Source organism: Haemorhous mexicanus, chromosome 1 (assembly GCF_027477595.1).
Source record: "Haemorhous mexicanus isolate bHaeMex1 chromosome 1, bHaeMex1.pri, whole genome shotgun sequence".
NCBI lineage: Eukaryota > Metazoa > Chordata > Aves > Passeriformes > Fringillidae > Haemorhous > Haemorhous mexicanus.
Window position 1 is genome coordinate 9,203,589 of NC_082341.1, and position 26,139 is coordinate 9,229,727.

Sequence of the window (26,139 nt, forward strand, 5' to 3'; positions counted from 1 at the left end):
CATGCTACAGCGAAATAAAAGACATATGGGAAGAATTTGGACTAAATCTTTCCTGATTCTCTTCACCCAGCTGCAGTGGAGCCACCAATATAACCCCAGTTTTCACATCCTACTGTGAAGTATTGAGGTATTGAGGAGGGGCAGCACTTTTTCAAAGGAGGAAACATGTGGGCAGGTGGCCAGCTCATTGTCTAGCACGGGGATTTTTTACGGTGTGCTGCTGCACTCATTTAGACTTCAGTGAAGGCTGAGTGAGCCCCAGCTGGAGACTGGACCACTGACCCGGAAGCTGGAGATACCCAGCAACATGTATGGGACTGGCAGCCTCCCTCTCTGAAGCTCAAATAGAATTACTTTACTTTACACTCTTCCTGCACCAGGCAGCTCCCACACACAGGGAGGAAAAAGCCTCTTCCAGTCAGTTCATCCTGTACTGATCCTGTGCTATCAATGCCCATTTCACAACAGTGCTCACTCCTCACCCAGGCTCTGCAAGGAGCAAATGCACCAGGAGCATCACTGCATTGACAGGATAATTACTGAGGTTATTTAAGTTGAAAGAGTCTGAAGGAAAGAAATGGTAGGATTTTTGCAAGAGTGAGTGAAAGCAGTTGTACTGACACTCCACATCCACTGTGTGCTGTCACGGACACTCACTAAATGTGTGCCTGCTACCAGGAAAGATCTCAAGTAAACAGCAGTAGAAACAGCACATATGTCCAACTTAGGCTTCACTAGCTCTATAAACACAGTAAATAGTGCAGAATCAAGTGCCCAATTCAGTATTGCAGTAGGGAAGTGGGGAGAACAGAGACTGAATATCTCTGCCATTTCTATATTCAACCTCATTATACAAAAACTACACCAGATTAACAAATATGTTTACACTAATCTCAGGACATTTAATTTGGCTTGAAATTCAGCAGTTTGCATGGCATAATTCCAGACCATGGGCTTGCAAAGTAGGGATTTCCTCCTATCAGCCCCCCACTGTATCATCTCCAGGAAACACATTTGGATCTATTGCTTTCAAAATAGTAAAATGACTACTGGCTTAGTGGAGCAAACTCATGTAACTAACTGGAGCATCTCTTTCCTTGGAATAGAAGGTCTACACAAATGTCAGCTGTGGCACTCTCTCCTCACAGTAGGGTCTCTATCCTACCAAGAAGAAGACAAACTTGACATTTTTTTCTTGGCAGTTTTTCTTGGCTATGCAAGTTACTGGGCACTAATCCCAATCTGTGAAACACTTGTGAACCCACTTATTTCTGGGCATAGACGTATTTCTGTAAGAGATACAAAGACAGCCATAAGAATTTTTGGTTCATCGGTGTGACTTGTTGAATTGAACAGAACTCTTGAGTCTAGGAAAACAACAAAAAAAGAAATATGTTCTAACCCTGCAGAAGGACCCTTATTGAGAGCTGGATGGAAAGGCAAGGTTACAACCCTTTGTAAATACACAAGAGCTAAAGCTGTGGGTGCAGGGACCCTGTGCTTGAATGAGCTTTGGGAATCCTGATAAAGCAAACCTCTTCCCAGTTTTGTCAGTGGGATATCTTAGCCCTCTTTCTTCACTTACAACACTACTTAATCTAATACTTTACTCATCAGTGTAATTAAAGAAACAGTTAAACTATAATCCAAAACTACAAGTGCAACAGACACATACACACATGCAAGAATTTACTCCCTTCTCCAACCAAAATTCTGAACTAAAACTAGTTGAGCTGTGTCTACACAGGCTTTTGGGCAGGTTGCAGAAGCCCAGTTTTCAGTACAAACCCAGCAGTTGTACTGCTGACAACACTGAACCCGACTTAGCACTGTCTACAGATGCTGTAATTCCACTTTGATACCACGCTGTTGCCATGTGAGTTACAACCAAGCTCCTACAAGAATGCAATATCTCACTTCCAGTTATCACCTCCCACTCCTGTCCTTCCCAAAAAACCTCTCAGTTTCTACTATCAGATGAAGGCTTGACCAAACATAACTCACCAGCTGGGTCCTGAAGACACAGGCAGAGCACTGAAGCCCTGGAGCTGGACCTCTCTGTGTGACTTTACAAGCAGAATGGATATTCCTTGGAACATGACCTGCTGTGATCCCCTGATCCTGCTGCCAGACAGAACTTGGTCCAGTCAGAGACACCTAAAAGCAGTCCAAAAACTCTCATCTGTGCCTATCCACCCTTGTCCTCTGAAATGGAAACTGGCAATCCCTCAACATGCAGGTGCTTTGGTTTCCCCTCTAACCTAAGCCAAAGACAAAAAAATCCCAAAGGTGTTTTTTGGATTCTGTGTGTTTTTTAACTCTTTGAATAAAGCACTTTTATGTGTTGAAGGAAATGAAGCTTTGAACTCTGCTGAAACAAAGATCAGGGAACACTTTTTATGTAGCTGTTGGGTTTTTTTTAAAGAAAAAAGTATTGTCAACAACATTGGAAGGAAGCAGCCTGTAATTTCATGCTGTTGCAAATTGTCAGCTGCCTTGCCCACACAAAGTCATTTAACTGGGGGAGTGATACTCCCCAGGAAAATGAGCCAGTAATGGCAAATACAGCCCACTGCAGTGAGATCTTATTCTCCATCCTAAGCTCTTTCTCACAGTTGCCCTATAATAACTTTTTGGTGGCTAATTAATGTGAATAAGAACTGTGAGAAAAAGCAACTGCAATACCAGCAGTCCCATAAGGTCAAGGACAGTGCCTTTTCTCCCCCTTCACTTGGATGTCCTGACCCTTCCATTGAGATGCTATGACAGGGCAATGCCACTGGAATTACTGTACCAGTTCAGTGTCTGCAAATAGAGACCTTTTTTCCCTATCACATTTCATGGACGAGATAAGGGTTCCCATTCAGCTGACACAGTCATGGGAAACATCAGTTGGGCAACCCTGGAGTATATGCACAAAAAAAATTGGACTGACCTACTTTGCATTCGAATGAATGTACAGGGGCTAGGGGATCCTGTTCTTGCTTTTCAAACAGCAAGCTCATGGAAGAACCAGGAGAGCTACAGAACCACCAGACTGTGCTTCACTAGGTCAACAGAGTAAGAAAGGTAAGAGGAAATGTCACTTCCTAATGCAGCAGAAGCTCAGAAGTCTGTGGGGCTCAGCTCTCCGTGCCTACAGAAGCCATTCCTCCTACTGTAGCCAGCTGGACAATGCAAAAAAGAACAAGCTATTTTTACCTCTGAGGAGAAGGAAAAGCTCCAAGTAAAGTAAAGCACTGAATTTTATAATCTGTAAATTAATAAAATCTTCTATCAAGTACAGAAAAACTGACAGTATTACAAGGTAGAACGAGGGTTATCTAGTGACTTTTTCTTAGTAAATAAACTTCAAGGGTTTGCATGCATATATATTTCTCTTCAATTTGAACGACAGGCTGAAGCACCAGTGTTGTGGGGTGCTCACAATCTGAGATTAGCAGTGAGGTGCCTGGAGTGACCCTGTTTTGACAACAAGGAATGGCAAGGATCAACTCTTTGGAATACTTCTCATGGGTTACCATACTTACAATGGGACTGGCGTTGATGTAGTCTGAATTGTCATGGCTACTTTCACCTTTCAGACATATCCTGGAATGGTCATCTGCGAAGGAGAAAACAAGAGAAGAAAGTTTCTATACCAGTATTCTACCCAATTTGTGTTAGACAATTCAAAGTCAGATTAATGTGCTTTCCAAGACAGGAAAATATCAGCAAGGATATTTCCTTCTGACTCCCAACCTAGCCATAGGGTTGATACAGCCACAGCATCACAGCCTGACTCAGGCATGAAACAATGGGATATTGCAGAGGCTCAGTATCATAAAGCCTGCCTTCATGAGATGCACTGTGATGTGCTACAACCTCTCAGAAATAAAAAGAGACTCTCTTCTGTTCAGGGAGGTTAAGATTTAAACCAGGAAAATCACTAAAACCCCCCCAGTATTATAACAAACATTCCTGTGTTTGCAGGGTCAGGGAAGAGGGAAGCTGATGGGACTTTGTCCACCTGGCTTCTCTAAAATATGAACAGCAGGGACATGGAGGTACAGCTGAGAACTGGACAGTAAATTAATCTGTCCTGGTCAAAGACCAGTGCTGTGTGGTGTTCCACTAGTGATGTGGGGAGACAACCTGACTTGGAGATGATCACAGGAGAGAGGAAATGCAAACAATTTCACCTAAAGTACAACTGGAGGCACCTTACACTTCAGACATCTGAAGTGAAGAAAACAGCAGTTCTGGGCATAGGAGACTCACTCCTGTTGTTTGCCCATCACCACAATTATTTTATCACTTTTTAACTTGTAATTTTACTGGTGCTAGCTCAATTATATTTAAAGCTGGTACACCCCAAACTCTAGTCCCCTTTAAAAAAAAAATTATTTCTACATCAGAACACGTATAATGGAGGGGTTTTATTTGTCTGTACTCAGGCAGAGACAATGCAGATATCTGCATCTCTTCCAATCTCACTTTCTGTTATGATAAAAGAAATGTTTCTATGTGATGAATCATTTCATCCTGATTTAGCTGTCACAAACAGGCCAAATTGTGTTAAAGAAATGCCATTTCTTTCCACTGACTAAAGAAAGAAAGAAAGCCCAGACCCCACTCAGATAATTTTAGAGATGTCTAAGTCTACATATGAATAACCAGCACAATTTACACTTCTCAGGAAACCTACTCTGCACAGTATATGGTAGAAAGAGGTTGTGGAGCTGCCCTTTCTGTAACCCTCTACAGCTGAACACAGACAGTGATGTTTTGAGAAGATTGAGGATCTTTCCACTGATTTTTCAAATAGACAAAGTAAGAGCACATTGTCTAGTGGCCTGAGACACCACTCAACACCAGGATTCCAAGCTGGCTGTTAAATACCAATCATTATTGGAATCATGAGGAATATTAAATCAATTATCAAACATTCTAGGCACCATAATGGAAGGCAGAGACAGAGAGTTTGGGCTCTGCTTAGGTTTATTCAACAGCAATGCCATGGCAGGTCAGCAGATGAGCAAGACAAAGGGATGTTTGTAAAAGTGTTGTTTATAGTCACTCAATCTCACCCAACAGTGTCAGCAATCTTCTCCTGGAATAAGACTAGTGATGAACAAGTCATGTCAAATAACTGAAGAGATATTCTTTACTATTCACATAAAATTACTTTCCCTGCTAAGGTTTGAGGATGAAGAAGACAAGAAAGGGAACATGCTCATAAACATTATTCATTTCCACCCCACTCTGGCACCACTGCACAAAAAAATCCAAAACATAAATGAGAACTTTTGACACCTGAGATCTTGGGCTACCCAATGTTTTTTATATGAGGCTTTGCAATGAGCAATGTCACAGAGTGCTTGAAGAATTGCAGCTCTGAAGCCTTCTGGCTTTGCAGGAGGTACCCAGGTTACATGCAGTAAATGTGGTCTCACATACCTTAAGCTAAGCAAGCACTCAGGATAAACCCCGTTCATTGAATAGCAAAAGTGTTTGAACTAATCACCAAAGGAAACGTGTGAAATGTTTTCAGAGGGATGAAGGAGAGAGAGCAGACAGTAATTCATCAGTACTTAGCAAACAGATGTCAGGGTGACTCTCCAATAAGAGTCAGGTGTGAGATCGGTAACTTATAGATCTTTTTTTTTTTAAAAACATAGAGTTTAATCCAGACTCTCTGATTTAGTGTGCTATGTCATTATCTTGCAGTCTTGGAGGGTTTATTAGAGGGCAAAACATGTTAAGGCTTAGTGAAAAGGTGTTGAGAGTTTGTATTTGCTCTTAGAAAAAGGAAGTGTACAAAAAAGGTTGGAAGCGTTTTTCTGCATATATCAGGAGTTTGCACCCATGTGTGCTTCAGTTGCAGCATCAAACATTCATATTGACAATGAACAGATTGTGCTTGTCTATGCCTGTTATCACCTCAAAGCTTCTAGGAACTGGCATAATAGCTCTTCTGAAACAGGCAGTGGAAGAAGAAAAGAAAAAAAAAAAACCCCACAGAATACCGTGGACACCAGATTGTTATGTTAACAATGAGCAACTATGGGGAAAATGCTGAATGTACAGCATTTTTTTGGGGGGGCAAACTGCATATTGATTATGTGAGAAGCAGGAAAAGCAGGAAATGCAAGTAAGGAAGGTATGTCAGAAAAGGAAGATACACAAGCTCAATCTAAATAATGAGAAAGAAAGATGAATGAAGAAATAGGAGAGGAGAGGTGTGGTAATAAGGAAGTGAGAGAAAAGACAAATGCTGTTAGTAGCTACTTCATTCTGGCCAAGCTACAACTCAGCATCATTTTAAGTATCTACAGTAGCTGCTGCTGAATGCTGAACTGCTTTGTATTTGCTATTGCTCCAGCCAAGCCACAGCTGAAAGAAAAGCAAAATGTACAGATGGATACATGTGGCAGAGAGAGGCTTCCTAAATAAGAAGGTTAATATTAACCTGTAGCTCCAGAGAAACCCAGCACAATGCTGGATTTTATATACATGTAAAATATAAATGATAAAATATAGAGGACAGAGCATCAAGGACATGATATAAGCAAACACATATGAGTTTGCAGTAAATAAATCTCAATTTACAGACTGTAAAAGCTATGTTTTGGTGTCTACACATAGATATACTCATATGAAGTGTTTAATGGAGCTTAATTTAGGTTGTTAAACTAGAACATGGACTGTTTGAGAAACTGTAGGGTAGATGAGACATTGCACAAGGAAAACAGACAGGACACAGGACCCCAAGATTTTTACCCAATGAGACCAGCATCTGAAGCTCACACAGGATACACAGTGGCATCCCAAAGCTATTAATTTCACTATAAACCAAATACCAGCTGTGGCCATTGCACAGCACTCCTGATGTCACTGCAGTGACTGGCTCCTCACTGGCTCCTCAGGGGCTTTGACACCTGGCTCACATGAAAACACTTAAATTCAGGCACCCTGATCTACAATCTCACAGACCCATGCCCAGGAACTTGGTTTCAATGCCTCAGTGTAGGTTTCCACTGATATTTGAGAGTCCTAAAGACACTTGGCTAGCAGGCAGGAGGGTCACAAGTCTCCCACAGAGCTGGTGTTACACCTACTCGTTCTGCCTGGGTACCTTGAGTACTTTGGGCTTCTCAAACAACACTGGATTCCTGTGCTTAAATGACTTAGTCGAGCATAAAATGTCATTATTATCTGAATAATTATTTTTAATTATTAATAATTGCTGTTGACCAATACTACAGTAATATGTCACCTCAATCTTTTACTTCTCTCAATCTTTTTCTTCTCACAGTGGCCCTGCAACTTAATGAAGATTATTTTTGTTGTTAGATGGAGACTGAAAACTTGTAAGACTCACATTTTCCCTGTGCCTTTCATTTCCTTTTAATCAGATACTTCTGAAGGAACAGAATCAACAAGCATAAGGTTGAAAAAAAGAGGAATATGGGCAAATTTGGGTTGTCTGAATCCAGGCATCACAGAATAAGGCAAATCTTAGAGCAATCAACCCGGCACATCCTGCCTGGATCATCATTTTCTTCCTTCTAGATTTGGACAGATTTTTGGGATTTTTTTTAAACACAAAGCACTACACAGGACTCCACTGAATTAAGAAAGTGAAGAACTACTGAGAAATGAAAGTGGTGCAGACTGCAGACTTCGAAGAATCATAATCTGCTGATTATCATTATTTTGCCTAGAGATGATCTGCAGAAAATGGAACTTTTCTTTGCTCTGAACTGCTTGAGTTCTTTCATTTCAGAGCCCTATTTGCACATGTATTCATAACATGGATAATGCACAAACCCTCTGCTCAAGTGTTCCCATCTCTGGTGCACAGCCCCAGGCTGTGCCCTTAAGGCAAACAAGGCTCAGATCTGGGTGCATGTTCTGCCCCTAAATGCTTTGCTCTCCTTTAGAGGAAAGACAAAGCACAGAGATAACCAGGTTGCTTAAATATATACCACAGCCCATGGATATGGCTATGGTGGACAGTTTTTGATAGATGTTCACTGCAAAAAGTTGTTGTTTGCCAGATGTTTAAAATACCTGTATATATTAATGGTGTACATAAATAAAAACATTCAGTATTGACTCTGTTGAGATAGGGTCACTTTTCAGAGATGCAAAAAGAGAAAAAGAAATTGGAAAGCTTTTTTAGAGCTGCTCATGTATTCATAAACAAAATAGGCATCACTAAATTATAGCACTAAATATAAACACCTAAATTATAGCAATCTGCTTCTTGATTGGATAAAAGGATACAGTTTTGTTAATCTAGAAAGTCCAGGTAACTTGAATTGTTAGTATTTTTTAAACTAGTAATTAGTTAAGTGTAGTGTCAAGGTGTTCTGCTATCAAGTCTTTTAAAAGCTGTTTGTATAGAAAATAGAAAAGTTATGTACAAGAGTAAGCTGTGATAAAATTGTCATAGAAATGAGATCAGTTATATAATCAGTAAAAATAATATTGTATTACTTCAAGACTGGTTCAGAAAGAAAAACAGAAAGCAAATACAACATATTAAAGCTTCTTTGAAGCCTTTCTATGAGGAAATCCTATATGTGAATTGGCAATCTTGTTCTACCTTGTCAAGGTGATTATGAATATGAAAGGGGTAAGGAAACACTAACAAGGCATTACTCTGTGAGAATACACTGAATGTAGCATAACAGCTCTGTAGAATATCAAAAGCATATCAGGTTTGCTTCTTCATACATTATGAAGCAAATCTATGGCTTTTTTGCTATAGTTTTAATGTCTAACACAGTTAAAAAAAAGTGGGCAAACTGGGCCTTCTCATCTCAGTCTAATCTTAGAGTCTAAAATAGCCACCACCTTATCAAAATTTAATATTGTTTAAACTCCATGCCATACTTTCCACCCATCAACAAAGTAGTAAGTAGTTTAAACATATATAACATGACAGCTGTTTACAAGTGCACAGCAACCTCAGAAAGTGAAGGCAGGTAATTTTGTGCAATTCAGTCAAAAAGGAAAATTCCCAGTGCACTAATATTTGTAATAGAAGTTTCCACGCTGAAGTAACAAAGCAAATGTATCATTTTACCCTTTTAAAGGTACTAAAACACTTATAGTTAAAACTTCAGATAAATTGCAGTCACCCTATCCATGTCCCAGTACCTTCACCAAGTCACTTCAATGGCATAACAGCATGCCATGGAAGAAGCAATGGCAGAGAAACAAAGGCTGGTCAGGGCTGGCTAATACATCCATGAGGTACACTGTGATGAAAAGAGACAGATTACCTGTCACTATCCCTGAGAGCATTTAAAAGACATGCACATGTGGCATTCAGAGATGTGGTTTGGTGGTGGCCTGGCCGTGCTGGGTTAACGACTGAACGTGATGATCTCAGATGTCTTTCCCACCCAAATGATTCTATGACACCCAAGTTAAAAACCTCTGCTCTTTAGCACTGTCACAGCCATGATACTTCTGGATTCAGAGGTAGAAAAGTCTACTCTGAAGGTTTCTATCTTACAGCTCATTGAATCCTGAAGACACAGTTTCTACATCAGTCAAATAACCAGCACCAGTTTCCAGCAACATCTGTAGCTCCCGTGCTATCTCTGTGGCAGCAACCAAAACCAGTCCAGCTTAATTTATAAGCAGAACTTGAAATATCTTAAGATGGTCTGACTGTAATTCCATATTGATGGAACACTTTAAGCAGGAAGATTAACTTGGATCAATACATATTTTCATGGAAAATTTTCTCTGCCTATCATGTCAGTTAAGTGCTTTTTTTCTTTTCAGGATTTAAAAGAGCACAGAAGGCTTGCACTACTTTAACTTTCATGGTGACTTCTTTAGAACTTCTCAACAAACCTGATCTCAAAACACATGGAAGTCAGCAAACTGCTGCTGCGCTGCCCCAAAAGGCTTTTGACCAGCACCATATTTACTCAGAAGAATTAATACTGCTAAGTTGCTGTAATCCTCTCCTGAGTAGAAAAGTATTGCAGAAAGAGCCACTACATAAACAAAAGAGACAAACCCTGCTGGAGCAAATATGCAGGGACTGATGGGCTCAGTTAAATTACCATGTCCTTCCAAAGAATCTTCACTCTAAATCTGGCTATGACATTTACTTAACGTGTTACCCGTCATTTCTCCATTCCTAAAGGAGGAATACTACTTACTCAAGACTCTCTTAGGGAAAATTAATGTTTTCAGGGCACTTTAAAAATTAAACCAGCTATATATGTTTGCCAAGCTATCCAGCTGGATTGTGGGCACGCTGATTGAGAGCATTTTGGTTGCTGAAGACCGTGCATATATTCTCAGTTTCATTTTTGTTTCATTGGTTGCCTAATGAAATATGTGTCCATACATTACCAATGTAATCTATGAGATATATATATATGTTTGCATAGCAAAAATATGTTACTTTTATTTCAAGCTCAAAAGGCAGCTGCTTACAGGAAAGAGCAGTTTCTAGGAATATAAACTTCAGTTCTTTTTTTTTTCAATATTTTTCTTTTTGTGTGTTTAGAGAAGCCTTGCAGAGAGAAGCCAGCTTGCAAACTTATCCACTGAAGCCTAAAGGGGCTCCTTCAGTACAGCTGAGTATCTGATAAACAGATTATCTAGCTCTGCCTAGAGACTGCTGGTGTTACTGCTGGATGGACAAGAGACCAACTTGTCTTGGTCAGAAGAAGAAGAGACTTCTACTGAATAGCTACAGATGCCACTCTTGTACAGATAGCATATTCCAGCACTGACAATCCCTCTGGCTATGGAATTTGGTGAGACAGCACAGCTGCAGCAGCAGTGTTATGTGACACAGCTGTGCATTTTTGTAACATATTTGCAACTTACATGGAGACAAACGGGATCTCATAAGACAACAGGACATGCACCCAGCCCAAAATCGTAGCCACAGCTTTCCAGTACACACAGAAACCACTCCCCATTGTTCACCTGCCTTCTGCAGCTTTCACACCACTGTGCAAAGAATCCTGGGGAATGTATCAAGAGCCAAAATGCCATGATGCAAAGGGAAGTGTACATACATGGTACCACGGCCCGCGAGCGGTTCTTCGGCGCATTCTCCTCCTGCTGTGCCACGCTGCTGTCGTTGGGCTCAGCCTGGTAAGCACACAGAGCTTCCCACTCCTTCTCCAGACGGTTCTTGTTCTTCAGGTGATCCTCCATGTAGGACTGGAATGAAAAGAACACTGCATTAAGCAATGGCTTAGCTAGGCTGAGAGCTAAGCTTAAAGGATGTTTCTCAAAGCATGGGAATCCTGAGCTTTGGGGAAAAAAAGAGGCTCAGTTTTAAGGTTCATTTATTTACTTAATAGAGAGTTGAGTTCAAGCTTATTTGTGCTATAAAAAATGAGAATGATAAAATGTACCAGTGCTAACAGAGAGGAAATGTATGAAACATCCAGTCACTGAGCTTTGGGAGAAAATTATTTCTTCTTCAGTACCTGGAAAATGTAAGCCCAAATGTCTCTTTCATCAGGCAATGGAAAAGAAACAAAATTCCATTGACAAAAATTATTACAAACAACAACTTCTGTCAAAACAAAGGATTCTACAACTAAAGTTCAAGCACATATGCACGTCACAACAGTGACAGAAAAGAATTAAAAATTCGCCAGGCTGAACTGTGGTAGCTCAAGCACTGGGTCATCAGAAACTCATCTTGCACATGAACAGGCACAGAGTGGGCCTTGAACTGAGGAGGTGTTAATTAATATTAATATATGTTGTTAAAGATTGTACTTTGCATTCAGTTAACAGGTTCTTTTGGGAAAACCAAAGAAAATGTCTGTGGCAGGAATTATGGGCCTCAAAGTGTCTTGGTGCTGGTCTTAAGGTTTTGCAGATCTCCCAAGGCTAGAGCTCCAGCAGTAGACAGGAATTCAGCTCCAAAGATTTGAGAAAAGTGAACCAAAACCCTTTTCCTTCACCCCATGGATCAGAAAATAACCCAAGTATGTGAGGGGAGGAGAGCAGAGAGGAGGAGGAGTGGGGGAACCCAGAAATCTTCCCCTCCCTTTGACATGAAAATTAAGAAAGCGATCACCTGGTACTTTCAGCCTGCTTATACAGACTCATTGCCTTGCAGAGCCTGCCATCTTCTACAACAAGCAGGAGAACCATCTCACATTATACCTGGTCATATTTGTAAATTAAACTCCATATTGCCTGTACTAGGTAGGTTGAAATTAATGTTCCTCAAGAGATTTGATAAGGACAGACTGTTCAGGAGACAAGCTCAGGGCTGGGGTCAATAGCAGAGCTTCTGGCCCAAACATCAGTCACAGTGGTTATTGCTGGAACCTTCTCTAATACAGCCCAATCTGTAGCAAACCTTGTCTAGAAAAAGCTCCCAGAAAGGATTCACTGTAAAGCACAAAAAGCACTTTAATTGCTTAGAAAACCCTTTCCATAGACAATCTTTCTGATGTTGAATTGTTCTTCCTAAATGTGCTTTAAAGAAGAAAGGCTCCTGTGCCCTCTCTACAGGTTTAACAGAAGGTGTAAAAAGCTTGCAGCTTGTCCTCTGCCAAACAGGAGCTCTGCAAATCTGTTGTGCCACTGAGCTTCCCACCTGGCTGGCAGGGCAGGATGCAGCTCTCTGTTGCAGTTTTTTGATGACAAAAGAGCCCCTGACACACAGCTTTGTTTGGTGCAGGGCTTGTTGGGAGCTGTCTTTACACAAGGTTTGTAAATCAAACCTGGTACTGAAAAACCAATTCAAGAAGCGACGCTTCCGAAGGGATGTCTTTAAAGACACAGAAAGACATTGCATTTAGAAAGGTTTCTAAAGGAGGTAAAAAATAGTGGTGGCCTAGATACAATCAAAACACCTACTGTGTGATTGCTTCTTTTCTATAATGAAGGAAGAAGCATTGCAGTGGACAGAGCTGTGACCTGACAGACGTGGAGCTGGGAGAGCGGCGTGGCCCCGGTGTGTGTCAGGGTGTGGGTCTGGTAACGTGTTCCCAGCATTAACTTGCAAGTTAACAGGAGGAAACCATCCTCTAATAGTTTATTTGTCCTTGTCAAAAGGCTGTTGCTACTGGGGAAAGGAGGGAGGCTAAAGATCCTGCTCTTTTCTCCTAGCAATTCTGTGCCTGGCTAGGTATACTGAAATCATAGGGGAAAAAGAAAAAAAAAAAAAAAAGGATAATCCCTCCAGAGCAGAGTCTTGCTGGTATATAAGAATTTTTATGAGGCAAAGGGAAAAAATAGCAAAACCTTACAATACCACAGAGCCAAGACTGCAGGCTTCAGAGCAGCTGTTTAGCATGCAGCAGAGATCAGGCAGTCAAGGACCAGCCCGTAGCATCTTCCCATTTTAAACCACAGCTTTATAATCTGATTCATTTTGACATGCCCATCACCAATGTCCCACAGACTTCAGGGACATTTTATGCAGATATACAGATCTGCCAACACTGAATCTCTCCAAAATCCTGGTAGGCCAACAAAGCTGTAGGAAAAGGGCCATGAACACTTGATTCCTAAGGCAGGACTGAATGTAGTAAGGAGCTTTCTGTTGACTCCAGCTTGTCTCTCTGATGATTTCAAGGATTGTATTTTAAAAATAAATTTAATTTCCTTTTTAAATCATCAAATCTGTCACAGTTAAGGTAAAGTTTACAGTTAAGGTAAATTGACTGCTTTTATTCCACATGAACTTTCAAATAACTCAATGTTCTTTTAAAGTTATTACTTTTACCTCCACTTTTCAGGTAATCTTGAGTGTAAAAATACATGAATTTTCAAATGAAAACACACTGAAATCCTTATTTTAACCAACCATTTCTTGTGTGGTTTCAATTCCTGCATCACATGCATCAGATTCACAGGGCACTTCCTGACAGACCTTGAGGAGGTGTTTGACTATTTGAATGGACCCATGGAAGGCTCTGCCCAATATGGACATCTGCTTTACACACATTTTTAAAAGCTACTGAGGAAGAAGCTTGCTTTAACACATTCAGGAGCCAGACAATTCCCTCAGAGTTAAGTAATCTTTCATTTACAGTCCTTCAGAGCCCCTATGCTCATCCCCACTTTGCTAAACAGAAGCTTAGTGATTGTGAAGCACTCTCTTGGGAGCTGCTGGATGTACATTAAATTGAGTGGAACTTCTGATATTTTAGAGATTGTATGTCTACTCAAATCCACTCCTTAATTAGGATGTTTTGATGAGACATTCTGCAATGTCTGCCTGGTGCAAAAGAAATTCATTACCAACGTGTCAAACACGCACATGATTGTCCTTGTCCCAGAGCAGCAGGTAAAATAAATAGAGGTTGTCACCACTGTTATTGCAATGCTCCTCAAGCCTGCTGAAAAAAGCAGAGGTCTGGCCTCACCAATATGGGCACAACAAGGCAAGTCCTGTAATCCCAAGTATATGCTATTACTTAAACAAACACCATCTGCTTGCACAGGTCTTCTGATGCACCTTAAGTTCCAATAACCTTAATTTTCCTTCCACAGGGCCTGACCTGTGAGGACAATTGGTAGCCCAGTCCCTAATTTCTCTTGTTCAGACAGAGGAGATACTCTTGCTGCCAAACATGCTGTGGGGACAAGGAGGATGTGCTGATGTAATGAGGACAGAGTGGATGTGTTATAAAATCCATTATTACCGTGTGAGACCTGCCAGTTGTAAGGCAAAAGGGGAGCTTTCAGCAAGAGGATGAAAAGCTGTCCCAGGGACAATGAATGGGCTGAAGAGACACTGCCAGTGGCACATATTAAGACAGATTTTATGTGCCTGAACACAGGCACAAAGACAGAGCACAGTGGCCCAGCTTGGCTTTGGTAAAACATGGCTTGTTAGAGCTTCCTGTGTGCAGCTGATGTTGTAATAGGGTGTCAAACTACTTTGGTTTTCTTTATTTTTTTCTTTACTCTTTTATCAAGAAGGATGTCCAACACATGCTCTGTGACTAAATAAGGTCAAAAATATAACTATTAAATTCTAATTGACTGGTCAGTCTTTAAATCATAGAATCACAGAATCATTTAGGTTGGAAAAGTCTCACAGATCATCAAGCCCAACTGGTAATCCAGCACTGCCAAGTCCACCACTAAGCCATGTTCCTCAGTACCACATCTATATGTCTCTTAAATATCTCCAGATATAGTGGTGACCCCACCACTGCCCTGGGCAGCCTGTTCCAGTGCTTGACAGCCCTTTTGGTGAAGAAATTTTCCCTAATATCCAATCTAAACCTTCCCTGGCACAACTTGAGGCCACTTCCTCTTCTCCTATCACTTTTTACTTGGTTGAAGAGACACAGTACTTTCTTCAGAGACAGTATGGTTTGCATCTGTCAAGATATTTGTTTTAAAAATGCCTATTTTATTAGCTGATGTTCAGTTACCACAATTATTTTTGACAACATACTTCCAATATGGTACTTGAGTAGAAACCCTTTCCATGACTGCGGATCCATCTTTTAGTGAAAATATGTGCAGCTCTCAAATTGACAGACCTTGACAGGTCTAATCAAATTTCAAATGTCAGCTGAAGATGTGGATGTGAAATTATCTTAATCCTTGTGAGTGGTGACTGCTCAAACCACCCAACAGTGTGGGAAACTGCTTTCAAACTGCTGCTTCTTTTTCCACAGGTGCAGAGGGCCAGGCAGTGCTGTTATGCTTCCCAGGCTTCCTCAGAAGGAGAAGAAGAAATTCTAGAGGAATTTGTCTTAGCTATTATATAGCAAATTGTGCAGAAAAAGATTACACTTGAAAATATTTGTTTTGTATTCTTGTCAGGTAATTTAAATAATGTGGTTTTTTTGCCTTTGTTCCTTGCTAACTCATGGGTTGTATTGCTCTGGCCCAGGATGCCCCAGAATTTTGCTACTCTGTTTGAACTTTGTGTTCTTTAGAACACATTGCATTGACTACATGTCAGAGGGATACTTTTCTGCATAAATCCAATTTGCTTTCAACACACATATGGTTTTGTCCTTCCATTTTCTGGCTTAATACCTTATCATTAGTGGCTTCACAGTAAATTTCTCTGTTCCCACTCATATTACTCACAGTGCTATAGAATTCAGAGACAGAAGCAGCCTATCTGATTACTTGCTTCCAGGTCTTCAAATAATGTCATTTCTTGTACTTCACTAGAATATTTCTAACATTTGGCTGCTCTGTATCTAAAGCAGAAGCTTTAAGCATAGTTCTTTACTACTTCTGGGACTCTGACTGTTCTGAACTATACACTGTATACCTGGAAATACACATATATTTTTAATAAGGACCAATAATTCTTATTTGAGATTTTTTTTTAAAATAGGGATGTCAACAACATTGCTTTTCTATTTCAAACTTAGTTTGCTACTCATTTTCAGCAAGCCATGTATTTCAGCTTTAGTCTGTTTGCTCAGAATATTGCTGTTCTCCACAATTTCTGCTTGTACATATTCCAGTGTCTTCACAGATCATAAATTAATGGATCTTTGCAAATTATAGATACGTCTTCTTGTGACTCTTTTCTTCAAAGATAATTTCTTTGTTGTATGTGTTTTCAGGTTTAACACTTTCAAACTTTTGAATTACTCCTCTGTATCACATCTGTGCAGAACTTTAGACTGTGATGAAAGTCACTGTCACTTCCACTCATTTCAACACCATTATTTAAAAAGTTAAATATAACTGGATCTAAGAGCAATTCCTGTACTCTGCCAGACACTCCCAGACATTGCTTTTGATCATTACTTTTTGTATATCAACCTTTTGCCTCATTTCAATCCACATAGTTGTCCTCTAAAAATCTGGCATTATTTTTTCAGTTAACTATTCAAGAGACAGTGTCATGACTTTATTAAAATTTGTATGTATAACATCCATTGTTTTCACTTCATCTACTGGGTTTTGTTGTTTTACTTAAATAAAAAGCAATCAGGTTTGTCCAGACTAGATTTGCTCTTTAGAAAATTATGCATATTCTTACTCATTGTTCAACTACCCAATGGAAAGGGTGAAGGAGATTAGCAAACACACAAAGGAAAGACTCCAGCCTTCCCCATCCTCTTAAATGACACCCTTGCATTTCCTTTTATGCCCTCAAAAAATCTCTCTCTAGATAATCAGCAACTCCTTTATTAATATGTGCTCCATTATTTTCTAGGGCTGGAGTCTAGACTCGGGGAATAGCAACAGAAAAGTTCATTTCTCTTCTCTGTTCCTGCTCCCCACTCTTCTTTTACAAAATTATTAGTTTATTCTCCTATTTTGGTGCACACAAGCTTGTCCAGAACAGATCAGAGTCACTATTACAACTCTGAGCCATATTCAGGTCCTGCAGAGCACCACAACGTTTTTTCTACACTTTTTAAGCATTTCTCACTTCCCAGCACAGTTTCATAGTAACACTGAAGTTACTTTGGGGTCTTGTTTGCAGAAGATCAGTCTTTGTCCCTGAGCTGCCCTGGTGTCCTTGCACAGACAAAAGGCTGGGAGCTCATCACATCTTTCCATGAAAAAACTTTCAGTGGTGCTGAAACTATGCCCATGCTCTCCTACTTTTCTTCCTAGCAAAGCAGACCTTAAATAAATAGAGGATGCACTGTCTCAATCAATTTCAGTCTTTCAATCAACGAGCTGGTTAAGAAAATAATTTTTTGCCAATAGTTAGCTGTTTCATGGAAGTCCCACAGCTGTTTCTGGTGCTCTAATCCAACCAACCCCCAATAATGCAGAACCTGTAACTGGAACCAAGACCAGCTCCATCTCTGACGCTTCAGTCTATAAATGTAAGGAATACCAGCTTTAATCTTAAACATCAAGTTCTCAATATCAACTGCAAAGAAGTGTGACTTTATAGGGGTAGTTATATTTGGTTTATATAGACATATAAAATGAAAAATTCTGTAGTGGCAGCTCATTGTCAGTACCTCACAGAATCTGTATCTGGAAGAAATCTCAGTAAATTACCATCTGGCTATAAAGTCTCACATGCTTTCAATCCCGGGGAGTGCTCTGCATCCCTTCTTTACTGGAACCAGGATTTCATCACCTGATTAATCAGTCATTTCAGGCTGAGGGCTCCTGTCTCTTTTGTAACTTGTCCTGTGCCATCCCAGATCTCCTGCTCACAGTAACCACAAATGAAAAAATATGGGAAATAAAAACTTGGGAATTTGTATTTGCTCTTGCAAAAGACACTGAGAAATTGTTTTTCCTTCTCCATTTGCAGCCATATTACTACCAAGATGTGTTTTGAACTAATAGTTCTCCTATTTCTCAGGACATGATTACACAAGTGAAAAAAATAGTTTTGAAGCTTTTCAGTTAGGTACTGAAAAATACTGTGGAGCTCTACTTGTAATTTGGCATGAAACACTACTAATATCATACATAATGTGGTAGGTGATGAAGGAAAACTTAAAAAAAAAGCCAGAGGGAGGCAATTCACTGACAAAGCAACTATTCAGTGTGGTTGAGAATAATATCCCTAGATTGCTTCAAATAGGTTGTATTATTCAGAAATAATTTAACTTCCATGGTGATACCAGGCAACAATAAAAATGACATTCCATAGTTTCAGTTTCATATTTTCAGATGTAAAGCTCATTGTAGATACCCAAGCATGCACACAGAGAGCAGTTGTGCTTTCAGCATGCCATCTTAAATAATGTTAAAGTTTTGTCCCTGGTTTGCTAGAGAAGTATCACCTTTGCACTGTAAGCAGTGTATGACATTATCTACCAGACTGGACCAGTGTGCAACTTGGGCAAGAAAGGCTGTAATTCACAAGCATATTAGATGGCAACCTATGTTCTGTTTGCCTAAATTAATATACCCTTGATGCAGTGTACATCACCATCTCTCCCTCTCCTAATGCCCTGATAATAGAGTTTTGTAACTTGTAAAAGGATTACTTCAATCCAATCAGCAGGTGCTGGGATCAGTGTGTGTCACACAAACACTTGCTAATCCCTTTTCTTACAGCTCCCAGCTGCCAAAGGTGTTCAATGAAATCCCAGTGAAATGGATGGATACAGCCTGGTCTGGACTGACACAGGTTGTCATCTCTGGAGGAGATCTTGGAAAATACATGTGCTGCCAAGAACTGCTTCAAGTGGAATGGTGGAGGCAGGTATACTTTTAAAAAGAAATGCAGCTAAGTTAAATGCTAAGTTAAACACTTACAAAATGGAATGCTTAATTATGAAATATTTACTCTACCTGGCTCTCTAAATATAGCAGAAGATAAAGAAATTCACTCCACAAGGAATCCCTTCTTAAGGAATATCAGCTACTTAATGGTGTCTTCTAGGTCTTAAAATACAACCACCCTCACCTCCTCCTCCTTACCCCCTTTCTTGAAATCTAAATTATGCCTCTGAATTTTCACCTCTGCAATTACTTTGCTTTAAATAAACCTCAACAAAAAAGAGAAGATGATTGCCATAAAAGGGAATATAATTTGCTCCCTTACAATCCCTGTGTTTCTATAGCTCCTTCTTGTCCAACTGTCTGAAAGTGCTCACATTACTTCTGCAGGGGAGGCAACTATCACTGCTGCTTCACAGATGGGAAATGGAAGGGCACAATCATTGAAATGAATTTCCCAGGGTCACAGAATATGCTCCTGAAACACTAATTTTTGCAGGAATATTCTTGACAGCTGTTTTTTAACCCCATGATCATGTTTATAGACATGGCTAAAAGTCAGGACACCTTAATGAATCCATATCTGAGAATATTTTAGTAATGACAAGTATACCAAATATTCTGACTGTGATGGAATTAGTACAGATTTTGGGTTGGGGATTTTGTTTAGAAGTACATGGTTTAAGTGTCTGGTGAGTAGATAAGTTTATGCACATGCTGTTTATGCAAAGACATGCCAAAGTAAATAATATGTATGTAAAAGATGAATTATCCAAAAGCAGTTTCTAAAATTTCTGTACTTCTTATAATAGATTTCACTACAAAAATCTCAAATAATAAATAGCCTTCACAAAAAGGAACAATATTACTTAAAAAAAAATTAAGGTATAAACCTCTTAGCCAATTACTGCTATTTCCCAGCATGGGATATGTTGTGACATTTTGTAAAACCAAAAATAAATCCAAAACAAGAAAAAACTCAGCCCAAACCTCCCCATTAAAGACAGCTCTGCAGTACAGGAACTGGCACCAAGGAGAGTGTCAGCTGAATTCATCAACTGAGACATTTTGGGAAGCATTTCTGGTAGCTTTGTTAAAATGTAAAAGCACAAGCATGCAAAAACTAGCTGGAAAACTAAACAAAAATATACAAATCAAGTCCTTTGACTCTTTGTCAATATTGATACCCAACACCATTCTCACAGAAAACTGCTATTTTCTTCTTACACATTAAATCAATTTTTCTAATGATCCCTTCTCACTTCGTTTTTTACTAATATTTTAACACCATACCACAATCCAAGACATATTTGTGATTCATTTATACGTCTGTTGTGTGTCTGAAATGAAAACTTTAAAAATATATTACTGCACACTAATTACCTGGCTGAAAACATAAAACCAAATTCCCTGGCTTCGTCTCATAGCCCTGCTAACTCAATTAAGCATCTAAATTTGGGTTCCCTGTTGGATACTGTATTTTCAAATTTAAATTTTAATGAATTACAGTCTGTGTTTCTTTTCACATCACTTGTATAGTCATCTTCCTTTACTCTATATATATAAATTACCAAGAGATAAATAGAGAATTCTGAAAACATCATGTTTAAAAATAATCCTCTCTTCAAGCGTGGTCAAGTTCTACAGAGATAATGAGACCAGTAAAACCCAGGCAACCATGACCAAGTATATCCAAGTGATACAGAACATGATGTGATTTATAGATAGTCTGGAAAAATATCACTATGTTAGACACTGGCCATCTTGAGGACAGACAGGAAAATATTTCTTTTACAGACATAATACCCCTGCTACAGCAAAGGGATAAGTACTTACTGCTACTCTTGTGAATAAAAGTCAAAGAGTGCTTCTTCAGGAAAAAATAATAACTCATAAAGGAAAGCCCCTCTGCTTTTCTGTTTTTTTTTTTTTGGGGGGGGGGGCAAGGTAAGATACTGAACTGATAGAGTTTGTACCTAAACACGCACAGAGGTTGTAGAAAAATTGAGAACATGCAATATGAAATCCAAGAAGTCTTGCAATTCATGCTATACCCACAGCCTAGAGGCAGGCTATGCAGTTAAGCACAAGTGACCATCAGGTTACCTGGGAAAAAAAGCAGGGAAAGAACAGACTGGATAATCAGCCTTTTCTTTAGAAATCTCCTGTAACAGAGACAAGACACTTCAAACTCCACAAACACCTTCAATGACCACATCCTTGCACTAAGGACCATTTTGGAACTGTGGAAATTCCATGCTTGCACACAGAGAAGCAGCACAATCGGTGAACTGCCAGCCCCACGGATGCAGAGCAAACTCAGTGCAAGAGTAAAAACAAAGAGGTTGCTTAGAGAAGACAGCTCAGAAAGCAGGCTGAATGAAAAACTGATTTTTTAATGGTTGGACTTGATATTGGAGGTCTCTTCCAACCTAAATGATTTTATGACAGTAGGAAATGAAGAAACTTTTTTCACAGAAGCCCTTGCAGGACTTAAAGAGAGGACTGTGGGAGAAGACACTTCTGCTGTACCCCTGCCATGTCACACTCACAGCCATGATGAAACAACATGCAGTAGGAGAATAAGCAATGCTGGCTGTGAGCAAGATGCAGCTGGCATCTGCCCAGCTCCCAAATCTGGAGGAAGTGTCCCATTTTTCAGGTAACCTTTTATCTATGCACCATGGGATTTCCAACTGATGCTGGCCTAGCTCAGTGATTCTCAAATATTTTTCTCATGAAAGCATTCAAAAGGGATTGTGAAGTGATGGTAGAAAAGCTTTAGAAGTGCATAAGCTGAAGACATCCTGCCTACTCCTGGGACTCTTGGGTTTCCATGGAAGCCAGTAAAGAAAAACACTTTAAAGAAGTTTGAGGAACACTGGTCTAATCCACAGATGAAAACATTTGAAGTGACAGCGGGCAAAATAGGAACAAGGGAAAAACAATGTGAAAGAGGACAGAAGAAGAAGCCAAGAACATACTCTAGAGGTCAACAAAGAAGTGAAATGATGAAAGAAGACACGATACTGCAAAAGGAAGAAAGTCAGAAAAACAAAACCCAGAACACAGCTAAATGCTATGGGAAGAAGCAAATTTTGGTCATAACTGAAAACTCTCAATATTTCTCTGCGTGCTGTTTCTTTTCCTTGGAATGGAACCTTTCCCTTCAACTGCTGAACCAGGAGAATACATTGAGGGGATGACAGCAGTAGTTTTGGGTAGGCAGTAAAAGTACAGCTGACTGTAAAACAGAAAGAAAAAGAACCTAAAATTTGGTGCATGTGCATGATTGCTTAGGATTTAGCAGATTGGGCTTGAAGAAAACTGTTATCAATTCAGAAGAGACTCAAAAAATGTGTGGAAGGCATCCTTTTCCATCACAGAGTTATTTACTATAGGCTGCACATCCTCAGTTTGGTTTTCACAAGCTTTTTCAGTATGTATTTAATATCTTTCAGTCAGCTCTCCAAATATGTGATAATTTGCTCTTAGATAATAAGGTGAAAACTAAACTTGCAGAATGAAATCTGACAAACCCAAGTCCAGAATTCCTTTATATTTTCATGTCTTAAAAAAGAGTAATGAGTGACACAAAAGGGCAAAAATATTATCCTTCAGTACAATCCTTTTTCTGTTAAAGCCAAAAGGATGAGTTGTGAGAGGTCAGCACAGGGACACCAGGGAATGGGGGTCTACTCCTGGCTCTGTTTCCAACCTTAGGGTTTGTCTTGGTCAAGAGGCTTCCCTGTCTGTGCCTGACTTTCCTGGACTAAAACGACAGGATAATAGCAACCTTTAAAAAGAGCTTTGACTCTACTGATCAAAAGTAGTAAATAAACATTGGCTTGTTATTATTTTGGTTACTAAATTGAGTTGAAAGGGTCCTGGTGACTTTACCCAAAATTTCTTTTGTCAGGCCCCAGAATCTTACCTGAAGGACTAAAATTCAGTTATGAGGATGCACATATGCTAAGTCAAATGCTGGTGGATACCCTCAGATACCACAGAGATTTCTTGGTACAACAGAACTTCACATGAAACATAAGCCATTTATGGGCTTCCAGAAGAAGTAGTGTATTAGGCACCATCAGTACATTTACTACAGCAACTAGACACTATCATGATGTTTTCAACCAAATTAGTCCAATGCAAACAAAGACACCAAAAGGTGAAAGGAGGCAATGAAAAATGAAGAAAGCACTTTTCTCAGGCAGGCATTACACACATACACACTTGAGAAGTAGCAGGACACCCCTCTGCTGTGAGCCAGCACTGCCCTGGCCATCTTAGCTTGCAGTGGTTAATAAACCCAACCCTTCCAGGGGCCTTCCCCAGCAGCAGATAAAGCAGTAGATAAATAGCTGCATCAGAAATACTCCTTCATTTAGAAAAGCTTTGGGTTTGGATTCTGCATTAGCTTCATCCTTGAAAAATTCCATCTTTTAAGTTCCCCACAGCCTACCACACTGGCATGGTGACTGTCTCTTAATGACACAGTCTACATGGCTTGTTATGATTCTTACAGGTTAAGAAGCACCCTTGATGCCTTTGGCCTGACACATAATTATAATACATACAAAACATGATTTTAAATGAAAGTGCTTCTCTGGGTATCATTACTGCATGCTATTTACCAGCTGCTACTTTTAAGCTAAAACTCCTTTGGAACTGTCTGATGAATGAAGTGAATGAACACTTCAGGACATGTCCTGCTGCAACAGTACTCCCTCTGCAAGACTGCTCCAAGGAACCTTGTAGGACCACAGATAAAAGGTTAGTTCTGCATCCTGCAGTTTTTGGGGTGAGCCCAGTCAAGTTCCACACGCTCCACACAGAAGTAAAGCTTGGAGTAATCTCATGGTAGAGCAGGTACATGAGGGTTTTTGTATTGATGGTACTTCTACACACAGTCCATCTACTCATGCAAATAGTGTCTTCAAGCATTTAAATGATCTCTATCTATTCTACTGGTAAAATTTGTCACTGGCAAAGACATGTGACATCTTTTCCATTAGCTTTTCTCTGTAATGTGACACAGGCAGATTAAAAGGGTTCTTTAACATACATCTCCTCCCGTACTGATGTGGCTGAGACCACTGCAAATTAAATTTTATAAATTATCACTGCTGTGCTTTTCACCATTTATGTCACTATATATTCACAATTTCCTCATCCCAAGGAGCACAAACAGCCTTGTCAGCTTCACTTATACACTGCTGTAAGAGACAAAAATTGCAAATATTGCAAGGAAAAGTTTTAAAATTTAAAATGCTAAAAAATTTTCCATTAACAGAGAAAAGTTGTATATATTGTATGTCTGCTCCTAAACATTTCTCTATACCTATAGAGGATACTATTGCTGTTCATGGTATTTGTACACAAGCATGCATGTGGGTATGAAGCACCCACCACTGAAGAGTCATCTCAAGCCACATGATACTAAAACCAATATACAAACCCTAAAAATATACCAGTATTTAAAGGCATAAGAAGGCCTAAATAAACATGAAGTAACACTGTGTCATAAATATAACACCAAGATCCAGGGCCTGATTCTGCCTGGGCTCCCACCCGCTAATCACTCGTCTGCAGACACAGCCGTGGGTGCAATTTCAGCTCTCAGATTTTCCTGCTGTAGCTTTTTCCCCCTTGTTATCTCAGCAGACATCTTCACTTTGGTGAGATGGATATTGAGCTACCATCCTGCTACACATTCTAGGAATATGCACACAGCAAGCAGCTCGGCATCAGCTCACACATGAACAGCCTTAGCTCCCATAAAATATTCATTCATTTAAAAAATATTTGCACCCTGCTGTCAAACTTAGACAAATTCATACTGAGCCTCAGAAAATAGCTGTTTTAATGGTAAATGATGTTCCAGAAACCTCTTTCAGGCTAAACACTCTCGTCAAAATTATTTTAATAAGAAAGATTAACAATTTCAACATTAGCTGCTAATCCCCTTTCATTTGAAACTGTGCTGATAAAATTCTTTGCTTGTCATTCAAATAGTAAGTAATAATTATAGATTTGGGGCCTCCATCTCTTGCTTCATTAATAGTAAATTGCATGGAAGTCTGAAGCATAAAGTCAGCTTTGATACATCTCAAAATGCAATTTCCATAGCTTTCCTTAGCTATGTACAATTAATTACAGAGTTAATAAGGGGAATATGTTAATGAAAGGGAAATTATTCACTCAGACCACCTGGTCTTATCAAATTTCTTTAATATGTTTCCTTCTTTCTGTGAATTTGCATGACAGCAAGAACACAAATCATGGTGTGCATTGCTAGTCCTTTAGTATTTTTATTTGCAACAAGCTAAAGTCCACTTAAATTAAATACAGAAAGAATGAAAGAAGCAGTCAGTAGTAAATAACTGACTGCATTTGTTTTCTCAAGTTCAGTACCTTTATAATTTTAAAATAAAATCCCTTAAACAGCTTTATAATTACCAGACTCTCTTCAATGCTGAAGTACAAATATAATGCATCCAAAAAGGAGACATTGTCATCTTTTATTTTCCTAAAAGAAATGTGCTGCATGTGCACATATTTAATAAAAGATGTACAGAAATTTGCTTCAATTCACTGCAGTCTGACAGCTACTAGAGCTTAGTTGCTATGTGCAGTAGAGTTTTTGGATGTTCATGGGAATATTTTAGTTGCTACAAACAGCCCAGTCAGAAGGTGGCAAACCTTCACATAAATCATCTTAAAAATAACACAGTTGTGATACATAGTCAGAGAAATATTTTTTAAAGATGGGTCAAATCCAGAAATCAGCCATCTTCAACAAACCTCGATGGATTTACTACTGACCAGACAGAGGACAAAAACACTGGAGGACCTGGACATCAACCCTCATAACCATTCCAGGAAGAAAAAGGCCAGAGAATAATTCCTAGAGCAATGGCAGGTTGTGTTTGGAGGAGGTGATGCTTGTGGGCAGTTTATCACCCCTCCCTTCTATTCTCAGTTCAATGCAAAGGT

The 26,139-nt window shown here is 39.5% G+C and overlaps 1 protein-coding gene across 1 annotated transcript in view; it reads right to left on the reverse strand.

The window, feature by feature from the left end:
* PTPRN2 (protein tyrosine phosphatase receptor type N2) overlaps positions 1-26,139 on the reverse strand; it is a 634,616-nt gene that overhangs the window by 51,330 nt on the left and 557,147 nt on the right. The window contains exons 15-16 of the mRNA XM_059839742.1: positions 11,046-11,193; positions 3,531-3,604 (exon numbers count right to left, since the gene is read on the reverse strand). Of these exons, the coding sequence (XP_059695725.1) occupies positions 3,531-3,604; positions 11,046-11,193 (222 nt within the window). The remainder of the gene's footprint in view (positions 1-3,530; positions 3,605-11,045; positions 11,194-26,139) is intronic.